Source organism: Phallusia mammillata, chromosome 4 (assembly GCF_965637545.1).
Source record: "Phallusia mammillata chromosome 4, kaPhaMamm4.hap1.1, whole genome shotgun sequence".
NCBI lineage: Eukaryota > Metazoa > Chordata > Ascidiacea > Phlebobranchia > Ascidiidae > Phallusia > Phallusia mammillata.
In genome coordinates, this window is record NC_137255.1 from 25,748,134 (window position 1) to 25,765,493 (window position 17,360).

At 38.2% G+C, this 17,360-nt stretch overlaps 1 protein-coding gene across 1 annotated transcript; it reads left to right on the forward strand.

Moving 5' to 3' along the window:
• Nucleotides 1-342: 342 nt before the first annotated feature.
• On the forward strand, nt 343-16,218 carry LOC145224721 (phosphatidylinositol 4,5-bisphosphate 3-kinase catalytic subunit gamma isoform-like). The gene is made up of 19 exons (XM_080091287.1): nt 343-934; nt 1,998-2,185; nt 3,085-3,333; nt 3,775-3,873; nt 4,490-4,637; nt 5,229-5,442; nt 6,167-6,305; nt 6,977-7,168; nt 7,646-7,790; nt 8,699-8,901; nt 9,358-9,481; nt 9,863-9,982; nt 10,684-10,929; nt 11,487-11,725; nt 12,159-12,289; nt 12,773-12,985; nt 13,643-13,836; nt 14,564-14,692; nt 15,418-16,218. The coding sequence occupies exons 1-19, from the start codon at nt 572-574 to the stop codon at nt 15,550-15,552; spliced, it is 3,471 nt and encodes a 1,156-aa protein (XP_079947413.1). The 5' UTR covers nt 343-571; the 3' UTR covers nt 15,553-16,218.
• Nucleotides 16,219-17,360: the final 1,142 nt, after the last annotated feature.

Sequence of the window (17,360 nt, forward strand, 5' to 3'; positions counted from 1 at the left end):
AAGGCGAACATTTTAATGAAAGGAGTATTGTAGTAAGCAAGCTACTCTTAAAAGTGTGCAACTTTTCAGTTCGGTCGAAATTAAAGTTGCTTATAGTTTTCTCACATTTAGACTTTCCTTGCGCAACTTTGCAATGCGTCACTTGCATCTTCTCCAAACAGTTAAAATTACAGGGTTTTTTTTAAATAGAAAATGACATTTCAGTTTCCCTTTAATCTATCCCTCCCAGCTCGTGCACGTTCGATGACTGGGCACATGCGCGTGACATCACTTCCGGTTCGGCTTGCACGCAGAGAATACGCCCGGGCGAATACGTAAACACCCGCGCATGCGCAAAACGAACACCGAGCCACACGTATATAGTATGGGCACAAAAACAAACCTCGCTTGGCTTAAACTGTACGCCTCAGGAAACAGTCTTTCAAAAAAGGATATTGGCTAGTTTGGGTTGCTTGTTTTGGGAAACTCAAATCGTTTGTTGCCCTATTACTGGTAACTGTAGTTGGCTGTAGTGTGAGTTTATTGATTCACTGCGTTGCTGAGTAATTAGGGCTGACTCTTGGCAAGCACAATGGAACAGAAACCGAAGTATACTACTTTGAAACTGCCTGATGTAGAGGATGGGGAAATACCGTCAGGCGGAGAGCAATTACCGCAAGAGACTCAGCCAAACAATGCAAATCATCAGCAGCAAGATGAACAACAGCAGCAGCAAGCTAATAGCAGTGACGCAGTGCTAACTGTGGAACGCAAGTCGGCTTTCAGACGCAGCAGATCGCGATTAGTGAGGCGAAATTCTTTCCCAAAAGTTCCAGAGGGATTTTTCTCTGTAACCAGAACCATGTCGGTTGACTTTAATTTGCCAAATGGCGAAAAGGTGTCTCTGAACTGTGCTGGAAACCACACTGTAGGTCAGATTAAGTGTGAAGTTATGGTAAGTGCTGATTTTTAAGCAATTTAAGCTTGTAAAACTTTCATAGCAGTGTAGTACATTTAGGCCTACTGTTCTGTCTTATGTCACTCCCATCAATAACTTACATTGTACTGCATACATTTCGAAACTGGACATAAAAGCGATACATCGCCTAGTAGTAAAAAAACACTACACCAGTGTGTTTTTGTAACTACACCATAAAAACGGTATACATTGTATTTGTTGGGGAGAGTTTGTCAAGTGTTAAACTGTTATGAGGGTAAGTTGGCTTGCTTTCCAATTTGCAGTTTTAAGTCTATGCAATATTCACATTAGGATATAGTTGATAGCTATACAAAATAGCTGCAGCATTGAACTAACAGGAAATAACGACCGTTATTTTACTCTTATATAGTACACAATGGGTAAGTAACCAAGGCAAGCAACCAAGTGTTCAAAATGGAACTGTATTTGACTAAAGTTTTTTTTAATGGCCCTTTGGAACACGACTTGCAAAGTAATAAACAAACGGGTGCTTTAGTACCAATTGATCCCACATTCAACCTCAAACGCTACGCTGGGTACATGTGTGTCGCAGAGTCATAAGTTGGGCCGGTTTCTGGCCTGACTTTACACTCGATATCACTTTTGCCGCATTTTCACCAACTTTCGGGGTTTGTTTTTTGAAACAAATCCAGTTTGGGCCTGCTTTCGGGGTAATACTTGTATGTGTTCAGGTCACTTACAACTTTTGGTGTGTTGTTTCAATAAATGTTTTCAACAACTTTAGACCGTGTCACACTCACAAATGACATTTTGGTTCGCCGCATCCTTGGCAGGTAAAGAACGCAAAGAAACATCCGAGGAAATTATCTTGCACAGTAGAGTTCCAGTGTTGGCATGCACATCGGCATTTCGTCATCTAGCCCTAACCTAAAACATGTAATGTCAGTAGAACTGTTCCAAATATGTATTTTCGCGGCTTACTTAGAAGTCTGTCGACAACTGGCTGATTTTAACAATTTTTTGTTCACTGCCTTAGTTAACGTGACTTATTCTGTATTTGAAGTTCTTGCTGTTTCAGGACAGAGCTAGAGAAATTTTTCCAGCATCTTACGAGCAAGTTTGGGAACAGGACATTCTCCTCACATACACCAAAGATGACAAAACATACGAAATATGCGACATCCACCAAACCTTTCAAACACTTCGTGTCGTCAATACTTGGATTAAAGCGGGAATGAAGGGAACGCTGGACGTGAGGTTTATCCCGTAAGTAAAATACTGTAAAGTTTACGTTCACCCTAAAATGGTGAACGTCCAATTTGAACTACTCTCCCTTTCCAATAGTGGTTAGAATTAAAAATTTGACCAACAGGGCCCCGATACTGTACAGCAAAGCTCGGTAAACAAGATGTACGCCATTACTTTGCTTGTTTTTGTGTAATAGTCTTAAAAGCCTACATGAACGAATATGGCTGCTATTCAAATCAGTAGGCACAAAACAGTGCTGCACACAAAATGTTGGCACGGGAAGCCATTGCCAGTTTGATACAACAAATGAAATGTCACCCTGCGTAATAAAAAGTTGTCCACCTGCTGTATAGAATCTCCCTGTAGTCCAACATACTTATTGCTGTAAGATACTGTTTTGTGTAGTGTGCCAAAATGTGTCTGCTATATCAGTATAAAACGCACTAAATCTGCTTTCAGACCTGCGTAACAAAACTTCGACAAGAAGCTCTCTTAAGAAACAGTATTAAAGTTCATTTTTCGCACCGCGCAATTGTTTTCTATCAAGCAATAGTTTACTAGAGTGTAAATCTGGAAAAGTTGCAATTGATTGGTCTAAGTTTTAAATCTTGCTTTTGGAAGGGGCTTGAACAGCAAGTAGGCTATATGTCACGCAATCAACAACCTTCTTTGTAGATTTTGATGTGTTTTCCTGCAGTTTTACTTCATTCCAAAATCGGTCAACGGACAATACACGCATATCATAGTTGTCTCTGTGTTATTACGTGCCAAAATTTAGAGGCAATAGCAACACTTTAAACACAAAACAGACAGAACTCAATATCTGTATCAATGATGTATGAACAAACAGCGTAACCAGCGACCGTATAGATTACTAACTATAGGTTGTAACCCTTGTACATGTTAATTTCGGGCAGGAACGAGACCAACGAAGAACGGCTTTTTAATCTCAAACTTGGAAGCTTAATGGGTGTCATCTGGGGTAAATACGACTCGTTCGCAAGCACCAGAACTGATGATGATGAAGTCTATTTGACGAGACGTAAACTAACAAACGTCCGTCGGAGGGCGTTACGTACCCGTCTGTCGTCTTGTTATTCTATGGAACCGAGTCTGGAATATTCCACCATTCCTAGTCACGTGGCTGCCAATCTTACAGACAAAAAGTAAGTGCTCAAAAAAAGTTTAAAAGGAAAAAATACTTGAGGATGTATGAACGACCTTGAACATTTACAACCAGAAGCTTGACAAAAATATTTCTTTTAAATGCAAACTCTGCTTCTTATTGATAAACCACACACAGAATTACTGATAGCAGATTTATTTTCATAATTTTAATAGGGTCGAAACATTTATTCTGAATACCTAAAAGACAAAGAAGCAACTTTATAGAATAAAAAATGTAAAATGGCCGATTCACACCTTGAATGGTGGTACATATTGCTATTACATTTAAAAAAAACTATCGTGCTTTTTATTGACAAACAGCACCTAACATTACTGATTGCAAGTTTTTAACACCATTAAGCCCTAAATCGTCATTTTGTTACGACGGTTTCCTGATTTTATGAATTTTGTAAAAAATTTTGATGTTTCGATTGTTTCAGCGTTACTGTCTGTGTATACGGGCCCAGCAAGAGTTGTTCATCTTTTTCCGTGGACATTACATCTTATCCTTGTAACATTGTCAAGGAGTTTTTTGACAGGTTTGTCTGAGTTGATATACTTTTGTACGAGCTGATATACCATTGTGCAGAATAGTTTTGGTCCCAAGTTTTGACTATTCTATTCATAATCTAAAAAATATGCAAATTGTTATGCAAAAGTGTGCTCAGGTTTGAATTGCGTTTGTACTTTCCAAATGACCTTTTGTTTCATATATATCATAATCAAGTCACTGTTAAAATTAAAGATAAACCAGCCTTTAACAAACAAATGGAAACGGTTCATATTGGCACAACGGCAAAAACTTATTTTTCTTTTAATTGCGCTGATTAATTTAACTTGCATTTTAGACCGTTTATCGCAAAGTGTAAGCCACATAAAATACCTCGCAGAAAGCTAGGCCTATTAAAGGCGTAACGCCGAATCACACGGTCCAAGTATTGTTTTACGGCAAGGCACATGACAAAATTATCTAACCTGTCGTGGGATTCAAACCCACGACAGAAGTGACCCGCTTTACTGGGGCTGGCGCTCTACCAACTGTATACCATAAGCACCGTTGTCTTCCTAGTATGGCACAAATAATAATACTTATTACAGCAGTGTGTACTGTCTGCAGCTTTCCTAATACTATATTTCGTTTTTATATGTTATCAGTTTAACTGAAGCAAGACGCGAAGTGTTTGGAATTCCAGAGGAAGCAACCGCCAACAATTACGTGCTTAAAGTTTGCGGGTTAAACGAGTACATTTGGGGAGCGCACGAAATACTCGACTTTTCCTATGTGAGGTCTTGTGTGGCCAGGGTAAGTTAAAAACGGTTTTTGCTGAACAACAAAATGTGTGTGACAAAAATGTGTTTGAGATGACGTACTGTTTTGTCAATACCTAACATACGAAGTACTTTTTTGCATGGAGGTTTAGAAACTTTGCGATATCGCTATTGGGGGTATAGGAGTTGCATTAATGCCAAAATAATAAGTAATGCGAAGTACGAACTTACTAAATTGTCATATTTTGGGTTTTGTGCCAATCACAAATGTTACATTCTTTATGCCTATACCACACATATTCATGCTTTTATTAAATCAACTTATCCATGAATGAACAATGTTGGCTATGCCTCTTGACTCAAATTCACTCAGTTTGTTTTAAAGGGTTTAATATGTTCACCTTTACCATATAGATCACAGTACGCAAGGCACATTAAAGGCGCCATACCGAATCAGCCGGTCACCAAGCATTCACCACCAAGACTCCTGTCGTGGGTTCCAATCCCACCGCAGGCTAGATTTTTCTAGCCTACGCCTTGCCATATGGTGGTGAATGCTTGGTGACCGGCTGATTTGGTATGTTACATTAATTTTGAATTAATACTCGAATGTTTCTCAACACAGCGCAAGGATCCACAACTGGCCCTGTGTGAGCCACCTGACGAGTCACGTGACATACCGGACGCGGTTCACGACCCGTGGTACTTGGTGGACGATTCAACCGGTGTCACTGAGAACCACCAACAACTCACACTGGTCGGGTGCAAGAAAAACCACACAGAGATCGTAGCCTTCTCGTTGTGGGACATGGCAAGGAAATTCCGCCTCAAAGTTGTAGGTAGGTTATGTCTGCATGTTTTACTGTAGTCCTAAAAGGCTACAGATCGTAGAACTATGCTTTATTACTAAGTGTTTGCGAAAGTCCTTTGTCTTGTAAGCGTTTTCAGTTCCACCCCATGTTTGTGACTTTGCTTTAGAAAAATCCTTTCTGGGTTTCTGTGATATGAACTAATATGCATTTTGTGTATTATTTCATTTTGAGATTTTTTGGTTGTGACTTGAAATGGGCATTTGATGGAAGACGTTCGTTCGGCCAAAAACATCACTGTGTTAATATCAAAATATTAGTTTAAAAGGTCCGTTTCTATTCATGGAGTGTCAGGGAATCAGGGACCACCCGTATAGTTGTGTATGGGGTGGAAATTTCCATCTAACATTAGGGATGGAAAACGAGGACTACCTTTATACGTGGAATAGAAACAAGTTTTTCGTTTACAGTGTATATATTTGCTTTTATTTGAACTAGGTTGGTGTTACATTTACCACAAATTCTGCGTTTAGTATGGATTACCGAACTAGACATTTAATAAACCAATTCTAAGTTTTGTTTACGTTTTAAAGTATAGACTTTTTTTGCTGTGCAGAACTGTTTCATGTTCTCTACTCTACATCATGGCCGAAAACGTCCATTTTGCGGTTAAATAGTCATTGAAAAATTTGCTATGTTTGTTTGTATTGCTGATGTGTAACGAAACGTGTACATACATGTTGATGTGTTGCAGGAATCGACAGTTTTAGTATCAGCAAGGACACGTTCGCAACACCAGATGAAATTTACGTGGAACTGTCGCTGTACAGAGGAAGACAAAGACTTGCAGAACCTGTTGTGACAAGCCCAATACAATTTAACGAAGATCTAAGGTAAGAACATAAAAAGGCCTTGTTTTATTGTCAGTTGCACATTGAAAAGCTCGTTACTTGCGTACACAAGCCTCCAATCATGGTACGCCAGGCCTATTAAATGCTTTATACCCAATCAGACGATCATCGAGCATTCCCACTTGGCAAGGCGTAGTCTATAGCCTAGAAACATCTAATTAACTTGGTTACACAAGGTTATAGGAAATCTGTCATAATGTTGTACTCAGTGGTGGAATTCAAATTTTTTGTCAGTCGGTGCTATCACAAAAGTCGTATTTTTCTGCCAGTTCTGTTACAAAAGTCCATTGACAGTAAACAGTAATGCTAACCGGTTCGCTGATCTCATAAAATGTCGTGAGACGGTTCTATAGAACTTGTGCAAACCGGCTGATTCTCACCACTGGTTGTACTTCTATGTAATAAAGACCCGGTTAATAGCACTCCGGACAATCGGAAATTTTGATTTATCGGATCAAAACGCATGGCAAATAGGAATTGTATTTTCATATTTAAAGAAAACAAACATAACTAAACTCACTCATGCAAAGAATTTAAAGTGTGACAACTTAAAAGATAAACAAAACTTATCCCAAAAAGCCATAATGTGGCTGTCTTAGGTATTACCTACTTATAGGACACGTATCCATTAAATATTTACCTGTATTTTTAAGGTGGTTCACTTGGTTGGAATTCGACATCAAACTTCGTAACATTCCGAAGGAGGCTCGTATCAACGCCAACATTATCGGAGTGTTCAAGAACAGCTCGACTCGCATCAAGGCGGGAGTGAAGGAAGACGTTTCGAATGGCGAACAACAACACGCAATACTGAGCTGGGCGAACATACAACTGCTAAATCACAGGTAAATATGATGGTCGCAAGGTTTACTGACATGTAGCACAATAGTACCTGGCCCGATTTGTGCAAGTTTTCCAATTAACTCATGCTATCGCCAGTGGTAATAATGAGACAAATAGAGGGTGATTTGCCGAATGGTCTGCTGGCGCGCCTGACCCACATACATGCACAAAAAAACTCGATCGGGATTCGTCCTCGGGAGTGTCCTGGGTTTGAACCCAGTGAAAAAAAGAAGAAAAGTGTAAATGCGATTGAAGCGAGATAAAAAGAGACATAAAAGATGTACATTAAACCCCTCAAAACGGTTAGCTAAACCCTTTTCTATACATAAGGTTTCAAATAAAATATATAGCGCTTGATTATTCAGAAAGAGATTTGCTCTAACATCGAAATCCCGCCCAAGTAAACCCTCAAAATTTGATGAGCTTTTAGCATGCAATTGAGAACATCTCCCCAATTTTACTCTTTATTTTGTCTTCAGGTCAGTTCTTCGCACTGGAAGTCACGTATTTAAGACCTGGCCACTGTGTATGAGTGAGGACGTTTCGGTTGAGACGTACACTGGAACTACTGCTCCTAATGACTTTGCCCAATCGACATCCTTCGCCGCTGAACTCTATATTGAGGTACTTGGATTGAAACCAGTGAATATCTGAGTCAGAGTTATAAACGGGCCTGAAATTGAAGCCGGAACCCGGCCCGAAATGCCTGATCCGATTAAGTGGTGGGATACAATTTTTTGTCAGCCGGTTCTATTACAAAAGTCATATTTTATAAAATGTCGTGAGACGGTTCTATAGAACCGGTGCGAACCGGCTGAATCCCACCACTGTTCCGACTTATACAACTCTGATCTGAGCACTAAACTGAGTTTCGTACTACTGTATAATTTGCACCAAAACTAGTTGCTTATGATTGAATGAAAACAGTTTGTGTTTTTTCCGTTGTGATCTATTGTACTTTTGTATCAAAACCACTTCAAGTCCAACTCAAAAGTTAAAAGTCCGACCGAGATTTTGGTCCCAAGTTCGGGATTAGGTTTAAATATTACTGGCCTGATTAGGACCTGACTCCTAACTCAGCCTTTTTGTTCCACAACTTCATCAACTCTCGGACCAAATTCGGACCTAATGTTTGAAAAAATGGGTTCGGAGCGGATTTTGGGCTTGCATGATTTTGTTCGGGCCCCAATTTTTGACCCGCTAACACCCCTTGTCCAACTGAAAAAAATAGCTGTGAATTATTTTATTGCCTTATTTAAATAGAATCATAAACAGATCATTAATAAACATAATTTCAGAAGACACATACAATAGTTAAAATATAAACACATTCAGAGTAAACACCAAATCAACTACAACTGTGCACACCAACTGCAACTGAACAGATTGAGTGCAAGGTTATACAATGTGCCACTGATCACATGCCAAATTTAGTCATGCATCAAACTCAGTCAGGAAAAAATAAAAAATAAACTAGTAAATTCATTTAAAATTAACAATATCCACGAACCTTTCTCTACGTTTCGTTTTAGCTGGACTCGTACATGCATCCTGTTGTATTCCCGAACGGAGGTTGGAAAACGGAAGAAGCAAATGCGTCTGATGCTATTCCTGAAGAGGAGGAACCGGAGCCCGTTCACGGATCGTCGGAGTGGAAGAAACTGGAAGAAGTGATCCAAACTGATCCTCTTACCGAACTCACAGACGATGATAAGAAGATCCTTAACAAGTACAGGTAAAAGATAAATGTTTGTGGTCAATTGATATGAAGTAAAAAAGTTTTTGGTTAGGTTATCCACATTCCTTTAACAAGTGGAGTTCAGTTACATTACGATACCAGAGTTCATTGATCTATTTGTATATTGTCTACAAAACACATGTTTATTGTTGTCTATATGCGTAACAGTTCCTACATGCCGGTAACTATCGCCAGTTATGTTATATTTGCCAGAAAACATCCAGTGGTGGGATTCAATTTTTTTTTCAGCCGGTTCTATCACAAAAGTCACATTTTTCAGCCGGTTCTGTTACAAAAAGTCAATTGACAGTAACCAGTAATGCTAACCGGTTCGCTGATCACATAAAAAGGCGGTTCTATAGAACCGGTGCGAACCGACTGAATCCCACCACTGGAAACATCACATTGCTTGTTTCACAGCTAAATAAAACAATTGTTTCTATGCTTCAATAGATCATATTGCAAGGATCGAACCAACTCTTTGCCAAAAGTTTTACAATCAGTTGACGCTGCGAGTTTGGATAGTGTGGTTCAAATGCACGAACTTCTTGCACAGTGGTCAACTATCTCTGTCGAGGTAAAACAGATTGATCCTTGCTTATCTTTTTTTGTTACACAGCTTATAGTTTCATTCGTGAAAGAAAATTCGGGTAAAAACCATAGTGCAAATTTTTCCGACCATCAGGAAATTCTGTTGTCCTCATCATGAGAAACGTCATATTGAACCTTGTAAAATGTTATATTTTTGCACAAGTATTGACATGAAAAGTATTTTCATTGCAATACAGTTTTACCCGGAACACGCCATGAGTATTTCGTTTACTAATCATTTGCTACAGCTTTTCATCCATGATATGCAAAAAAACGGAATTTGTAATGAGCTGAAATGCAAATAACTGGAATACTCTGTTCCACTAAAGCGCTAATTTTGTGACGTATATATTTTTTATGACGTCAGGTTGCCCTTGAGCTTCTCGACTCAAAGTACGTGGACCAGAAAGTTCGCAGTCTCGCAGTGAGAACACTCAAGTCGCTTAGCAACAACAAACTACAGGCTTATCTGCTGCAACTTACACAGGTACGAATTACATTGATGGTTAAAAGTTATGGTAAGTCCTTCGTTGTGATATACATTAAGATGCATAAAAATGATCCAGGTTGGATTAGATGAGTTTTGTCACTTGAAAACTTAATCTTGCAGATTTATCTGCTGCAAGTTAGTGCATGAGAATGTTTTTATAACACAACAATTTCAAACACTGTATGACACCTTGTACCTGATGATTTAATTTTAAGACATAGATGAATAGCTAAGATCAGCCTTGAAGCGTGCAAGCAGACCAGCGTTACCTTATGAGATCTTATAGGTCCAAACAGTGTGTACTGAGTACTCGTTTATTGGCAAGATGCTTTCATAAAACAACATAATTTAACAACTGTAACTATAACAAAGGTTTACTTGCAAAGTGTGACCTACCATGCAGGGACTTTGATTCGGTTTAACGAACAAAAGTAGAATACAAGTTCTGTCGAAATCGTACAACAACAATTATGTTACAAAATGTTTTATTTCAATCAAAAGCCCAACCCAAATTGTATAATCAAATTCATCTCCATACTTTTGTCGCCTATAAACTCATCTGCATACTTTTGTCGCCTATAAACAAAAGCTAAATAGCGCAATTCAGCAGTGTGGCCTTCCTTAAAAAAAACTTTGAAAACCCTTAAGGCTTAAGCAGTAGCAACAACTTGAAAAAAAAGGACGTACTTTTTTAACAGGCTCTCAAGTTCGAGCCTTACCATGACAGCGCTCTTGCCAGGTTTCTTCTTACTCGGGCATTACTGAGTAAACGGATCGGTCATTATTTCTTCTGGTTTCTTCGTTCTGAAGTGGAGAACCTGCATGTTAGTCAGCGTTACTCCATTCTACTGGAAGCTTATCTTCGTGGTTGTGGTCAAAGCATGATTGATGAATTGAGCAGGCAGACTACTGCTGTGTCAGCGCTACAGAATCTTTCCAACCGGGTGAGATTTTTATGTTTTTTTTCCTGTGTTGTGTTTTTTATGCTGTACCGAAATTGTTCATCTAAAACCTAAAAAGAAAATTTTTTATTCTTAACATGCTCGCAAAAAAACACACAAAGAGAAAGTATGGATAAGAACGTATTTCTATTCGAATAAGAAAAATACGCAAACGTAATTATAATGAATAAATATAACTTAAAATCCATACTATATTTTAAAACAATTCATGCATTTCTGTTCATTAGCCATCCGTATTGCTTTTTGACTTGTACATGATAAAAAGTATTTTTATGGAAAAACACATAGTTCAGCATTGAATGTGAACAATTCTCGTGATTTTGCCCATCAATGTTGCAATCTTAAAGCGTAACTTAAATATATTGTCTTGTTTTTCAAAAAAAGTTGTAAAGTTTAGCACTAAAATTCACAAGGAGCCTAAGCCGATATTGCGTTTTTTGTTCTTTTATGCATTTGTCCAAAATTTTTAATAATTAATCATAAATTTAAAAATATTATTTGCCAAACACACACACGAAAACACCATTTAATGTTTCCAGCTAGCCACTCGTATGGGAAAATCTGGGACTGGCGGTTCTAAAGTGGGAGACGGACTCAAAGACGAAATATCAAAGTTGGCTCTTCCAGACCGATTTCAGGCACCTTTTGATCCCAGGATCAGCTTAGGGCGTCTCGTTGTCGACAAATCAAAGATCATGGACTCGAAGAAACGTCCAGTGTGGTTGGAATTCGCTAACGCTGATACTTCTGCAGTCAGTGAACATTTCAGTGTCATTAGGTAAGTTTTTAAGATTACTTTGTTACGTCAGTTTTTGTGATTACATACCGATCAATTTTCACTCGACAGATATGTCACGTATTTTGACAAAGTGGCGTTTGTTGTTCTTGGAGAATATGTCGTGTTTCACTTAGACGTGCTCATACTCCATTAATGTATTTGAAAAAGACATTGGTTTTCATTTTTTGAATGAAATTGTTTTATGCAACGGTCATGTCTATTGTTAGTAAAGCTTCAATGGGTTTGCACCTTCATTACCTTACAAAGACCACTTAACTTAAATACTTCAAAGAATTACTTGAAAATGTTTAAAATGCACAACAATTCAATTTCCTACGCCAAAAGGAAAATAAATAGTCAAATTTTTTAAAATGGTTTAAATTTACTTCGTTTAGTTTTGTTACTGGAGGTAATCTGTTTCCATTATTTGCAGAATCATTTTTAAACAAGGTGACGATCTTCGTCAAGACATGCTCACCTTGCAAATGCTTTCGCTCATGGGAAAGTTGTGGGACGAGGAAGGACTTGACCTTCATCTACTTCCATATGGTTGTATGAGCACAGGTATGTGGCTTAGTATACGTTAACTTTTAGTATCATCCACCAATTGTGCCCTTTACTGTATTGCGCTTAATAACGTTTTAACGTTGCGCAGCTATTTCCGGCTTGGTGATTGTTTTAGTCCTATTGTGTCGCTATGTTTTCTTTTCACCTAGCGAAATATAAATATACTCAACTGAATTTAAAATGTTTTAAAGGGGTGTGTCATTGTTGTAGGCTACATACGATGGTAGATTAATCTGTAGTTTTACATAAGTCGGTTGTAATTGCTGTTTACTTCCCATTTCCATACAAATTTAAATGCAGTATTGCGATACAACATTAAGTTTACCGTGCTTTGTGCTTTGTGCCCTTTACTGTTTTGCGTTCAATAACGTTTTAACGTTGCGCATCTTCGTAGTTGTTTTAGTTATTAGTACAATTGTGTCGCTGTGTGTCCTTTCACTAAGCAAAATAAACTCAAATCAACCTTTCTATATTTTTCAGGCATGCAGGTTGGAATAATTCAGATTGTTCCCAACGCTACAACAGTCGCAAAAATACAGAAAGAATTCGGTGGTTTGATCCGTGGGACGTTTAAGGACGAGGTGCTTAAGAAGTGGTTGGAACGTAAGAACCCGACGTCCGAAAAACTTGAAGAAGCGGTCGAGTCCTTCATGCTTTCATGCGCTGGCTACTGCGTCGCTACATATGTACTGGGTAAGCAAGTCTCATATCTTGCTGGTGCGTAAAAGCAGATTAGGAATTGTAATGGCAATGAAGTATAAGTTATCTTTAGAGGTTGGTTGGTCTTTTGGCGAAAACTGATCGATAATCTTAGTACGCCGGCCTAGCGAAACCGTATTACCTAACCAAGCCAGTCTTCGAAATATTACTTCACACATGGCAAGATAGAGACTAGAACAACTTAGCTTACAGTGGGATTCGAACCTGCGGATGATGAACTTCGTAGTCGGGGATCCCCAGTTCGACCATTTAACCTAAAGCTCAGGCCTGATCCCAGTAATGAATGTGTAAGCAAGAATTTTTTAATTTTTTTAGACCATGGCGTTTATTTATTTTGGAAAATCTGTACTATTAACTTTGAAAATCACTGACTCTTGAAAAATCACTGAGGTGCACTGATAACTTTTGAAAATCACTGAGGTGCACTGATAACTTGTTCTTTAATAGTGATAGAATATATGTTTTATGACATATGCCCATACGATAATCTGATTTACCGCACTGCTTCACCAATTTTGATTTTGCTGAATTCAACTTTAAAAATTAGCTTCAAAGATTTTAAACTAACATAAAAATTGACTGAAAAAAGGATTTCTCCCTTTCTTAACTTAAGCGATTTTATTCAACCAGGTATCGGAGATCGTCACAATGACAACATAATGGTAACAGAAACAGGAAATCTATTCCATATTGACTTTGGTCATTTTCTGGGCAACACAAAGAAATTTTATGGCATCCAAAGAGAAAGGGTTCCTTTTGTTCTAACCCCTGACTTCGCTTACGTCATGGGGTCAGAAGACAGCCCCATGTTTCAACGCTTCAAGGTAAGTGGTGTTGTGATTGGTGATCTTTTACACACCTGTAAGTCGAAAGGTTACAGGTTCAAATCCTAGGACGTTCGGGAGTCCCATCTCCAAGCAAACTTTGTTTAGTTTATGTTGGCTTCATTGGTACAACTTGTTGTGTGCAGTATATGTTTGTTCCATAGCTACAGTTTTAGTCAGAAGTTTTTGGCAGACTGTAACATTGCTTTTGCTGGATATTGTCGTCAAAATAGACGAGTAGCAAGATCACATTACTGTGGGTTGTCCTATCGACTACTTTGGTTTAATGCAACTACACACATTACCTTAATGGATGAAATTAATTCAAGTCACCAGCTTGACAAAGGCCTTAAAGCGAGCATGACGCATATAGGCGTTATTCTATCATTGATGATAAAGTTGAAGTAAACAAACCATATTTAAAAAGCATATAATCAAGGTGCAGACATGCAGTGCACACTGTTTCGACCTATAAGGTTTGCCGTTAGATGGCTACACCAGACAATACGGCCTATGTCTTGACTTTATAGGTTGAAACTACGAAACAATAATTTAAATTTAAACTACAAAAAAACGTATGTTCTGTCCGCAGCTTAGTAAAAAAAAAACATTATCATTTAACTTTTATTTTACTGTGGCACATAGACTTGAATGTACTTCAAAAAATGAAACGAAAGGATGAAACATTAGTTATTATTATATATTGATAATAGCACTACTTTTACAGGACACATGTGTGCACGCCTTTTTGGTGATTCGTCGTCACGCAGCTCTATTCATCAATCTTTTTCACATGATGAAATCAACTGGAATTCCAGAGCTGAATTCAGTTCGCGACATCAGATATCTTCAAAACGTAAGCACAATGTTAATGTTAACCAAACTATGTTAACCCTTATGGTGTCAATTTTTAAAAAAATAAATAAAATGTCGGTTGTAAATCGCATACGCGCGTTTATGAAAAGCTTTGTGGTTACATTGACCGAGAACTTTTAGAAAATATTGAACAGGCGTTTCGTCCACCAGGTTGCATATTTAACATATTTGTAATTCAACTGGTGTGATGCTAAACCAAATGCTAGTTGTTTTTCAAGAACTTGTATTTTGGCCGATATGTCGGACATTAGAACAGTAGGGCTTCTTCATAGCAACGAATTATTTTTGTTTAGCATCAAATCGGCTGAGGACTTTCATCTGTAACAAAACAAGATAAATGCGTTTTGCAAAATGTAAAAGAATTTGAGTTACCTCGTTTATGTGACATGTGTAGCATACAAGGCAGGCAACGGTGCTTGTAATTCAACTTTCGGCGGGTTCTTTACTGAGCCTGTGTAGTTTAGTTGGTAGAGCACGAATCCCGGAAAGACTCCTGTCGTGTTTGAATCCCACCGCAGGCTAGATTTTTCTAGCCTACGCCTTGCCATATGTGGAATGCTTGGGAGACCGGCTGATTCTGTGTCGCGCCTTTAATAGGCCTGGTGTGCTATGATTTGTACATAGGGTGTCGTGATCGCTGTTCTGCATCGACGTTTCAGGACTGATCCCAGCTATTAATCATGTCTTAACTGTTTATTTCCTCAGGTTCTGGTTTTGGACAAAACCGAACAAGAAGCGGGTAGTCATTTTCTCGCTGAAATCGCCGGAGTTTTGAGAAAGAACTGGACAGTCCAAGTCAACTGGTTCGTCCACAGATTTGCAAGGCCGGGCAGTTCTTAAGAGTGGACCTGGTTGAAATCGATTTGTAAAAGTTTCGCACCTTTTACGTTGCAACGTGTTTTTTGTGTGTTTCACGGGTTTTTATGCACTTATTTTTTTTACTTGCTAGCTGAGGCAGGCACTTTCTCACCGTGGTAGTGTAGATGATTAAATGGGTGTTCGTTTGTTTTAAAGAAAACTGGTTGAATTAAAGATCATTTTCGCTCGTTTAACGGGTTATACCTTGATAAATGTCTGACACAAATATCAAGTATATTTTCACACCTTTGAAAACCTAAAAATTACTTCCATTTGTGTCAAGTCGGACAAATTTTTCGTGCCCTGATAGCAAAATTTATTTCGAACTACATAAAACGCTATGAACAAAAGATGATCTGTATTTTAAGTTGGTCTAAAATTTAGAATTTATTAAATCAAAATTACGACAATTACTTGACCTAGTAAGTATGGTCCAAATTAAGCCAATGTAATTTATTTAAACTGAAAACCAACACCGACACGAAATGTCTGACTAAACTTACAACTTTGATGTATAATATGTATAATGTATAATAACATAACCCTTAATGTTATAGTCTAAAAGCGTGCTTAATTAAAATCCACCCTATTTGTTTTCAAAACATGACTTTCGCGTTTCCCGTAATAAAAGGCCAGTTTTTGACGTCGCACGTATAGTTATGATATTGCGTAATCGTAGACGTTCAAAGCTTTCCGAGAGACGGTTTACTTTCAATTGAAACCAAGCCCATCACGATTATGGGACGGTTTTCTTTTCGACCGAACCCTTTCCTATTATGATCAGATATGTTAAGTCCGACTTCCGACAACTTTCATAATACGTTACATCAAATCACTTCGTACAGCTTGTACAGACGTATTAAGAGCAATGAATTTTTTAACTTATGGCAGAGATTTGGTTGATTAAAGCAACGATATTCATGCTAACTTTTAATAGACATAAACTGTACACATAGGCCGACAAATATAAATTATTAGAAGCGTCTATGCCGTAAGTGTTCATCATAGCTGCAATATACAACAGGAGGGAATATAAAACAGGAAAAAAGCCACGTTAAATTTATCATGCAAATCGTGACTACTGTCTGCTTATCAGGTATGCTGTTTATTATTGACCATGAAGTATTTAATCTAAGCAATGCAGGTGTATCGAAATTGGATCCTAACTGCCTTTGGTGCGTTTAAAACATTAGTTTTAGAGTGGTTGTTTGTGCTAGTATAGCACAGTTGGTATAAGACGTCAAATCTGAATAGTTATCTGTTGTGGGTTCGAATCCCACCGCTAGATTATTTACACTTCACCTTTTATGCGGAAATATTTGCTTAAAGCAGGGGTTCTTAACCAGGGGGTGCGAGAACTGTTCCTAGGGGCTGCGGGGATGCCGAATTCTTAAAGTTGGTTAGGTCTATTCTATAAAAATACAAAAAACCCAGGGGGTGCGAAAATTGGTTGGTGATTTGAAAGGGGTGCAGCAAGGAAAAAAGGTTAATGACCACTGGATTAAAGGCATGAATTCAGGAAGACACCTGACGTTTCAAACCTGTTTAATCTACCTTTAAAGTATGTTTGAACTACAAACTAAGTAACATTACCGCAACGAAACCTTATGCCATATACTGAAGTGTTTACAATGCACCTTTAAGAAATTATTCAAACATTTGTGGCTCGCAATAAATTGTTGCTTTGTATTTTCAGCGTTCCTGGTTGCCAATGCTATTTTGCATGGAGCAGCACAAACAGGTAAAAGCAAACATTTTAGGTCAGAAAATGCGAATGTTTGGGGCTACTC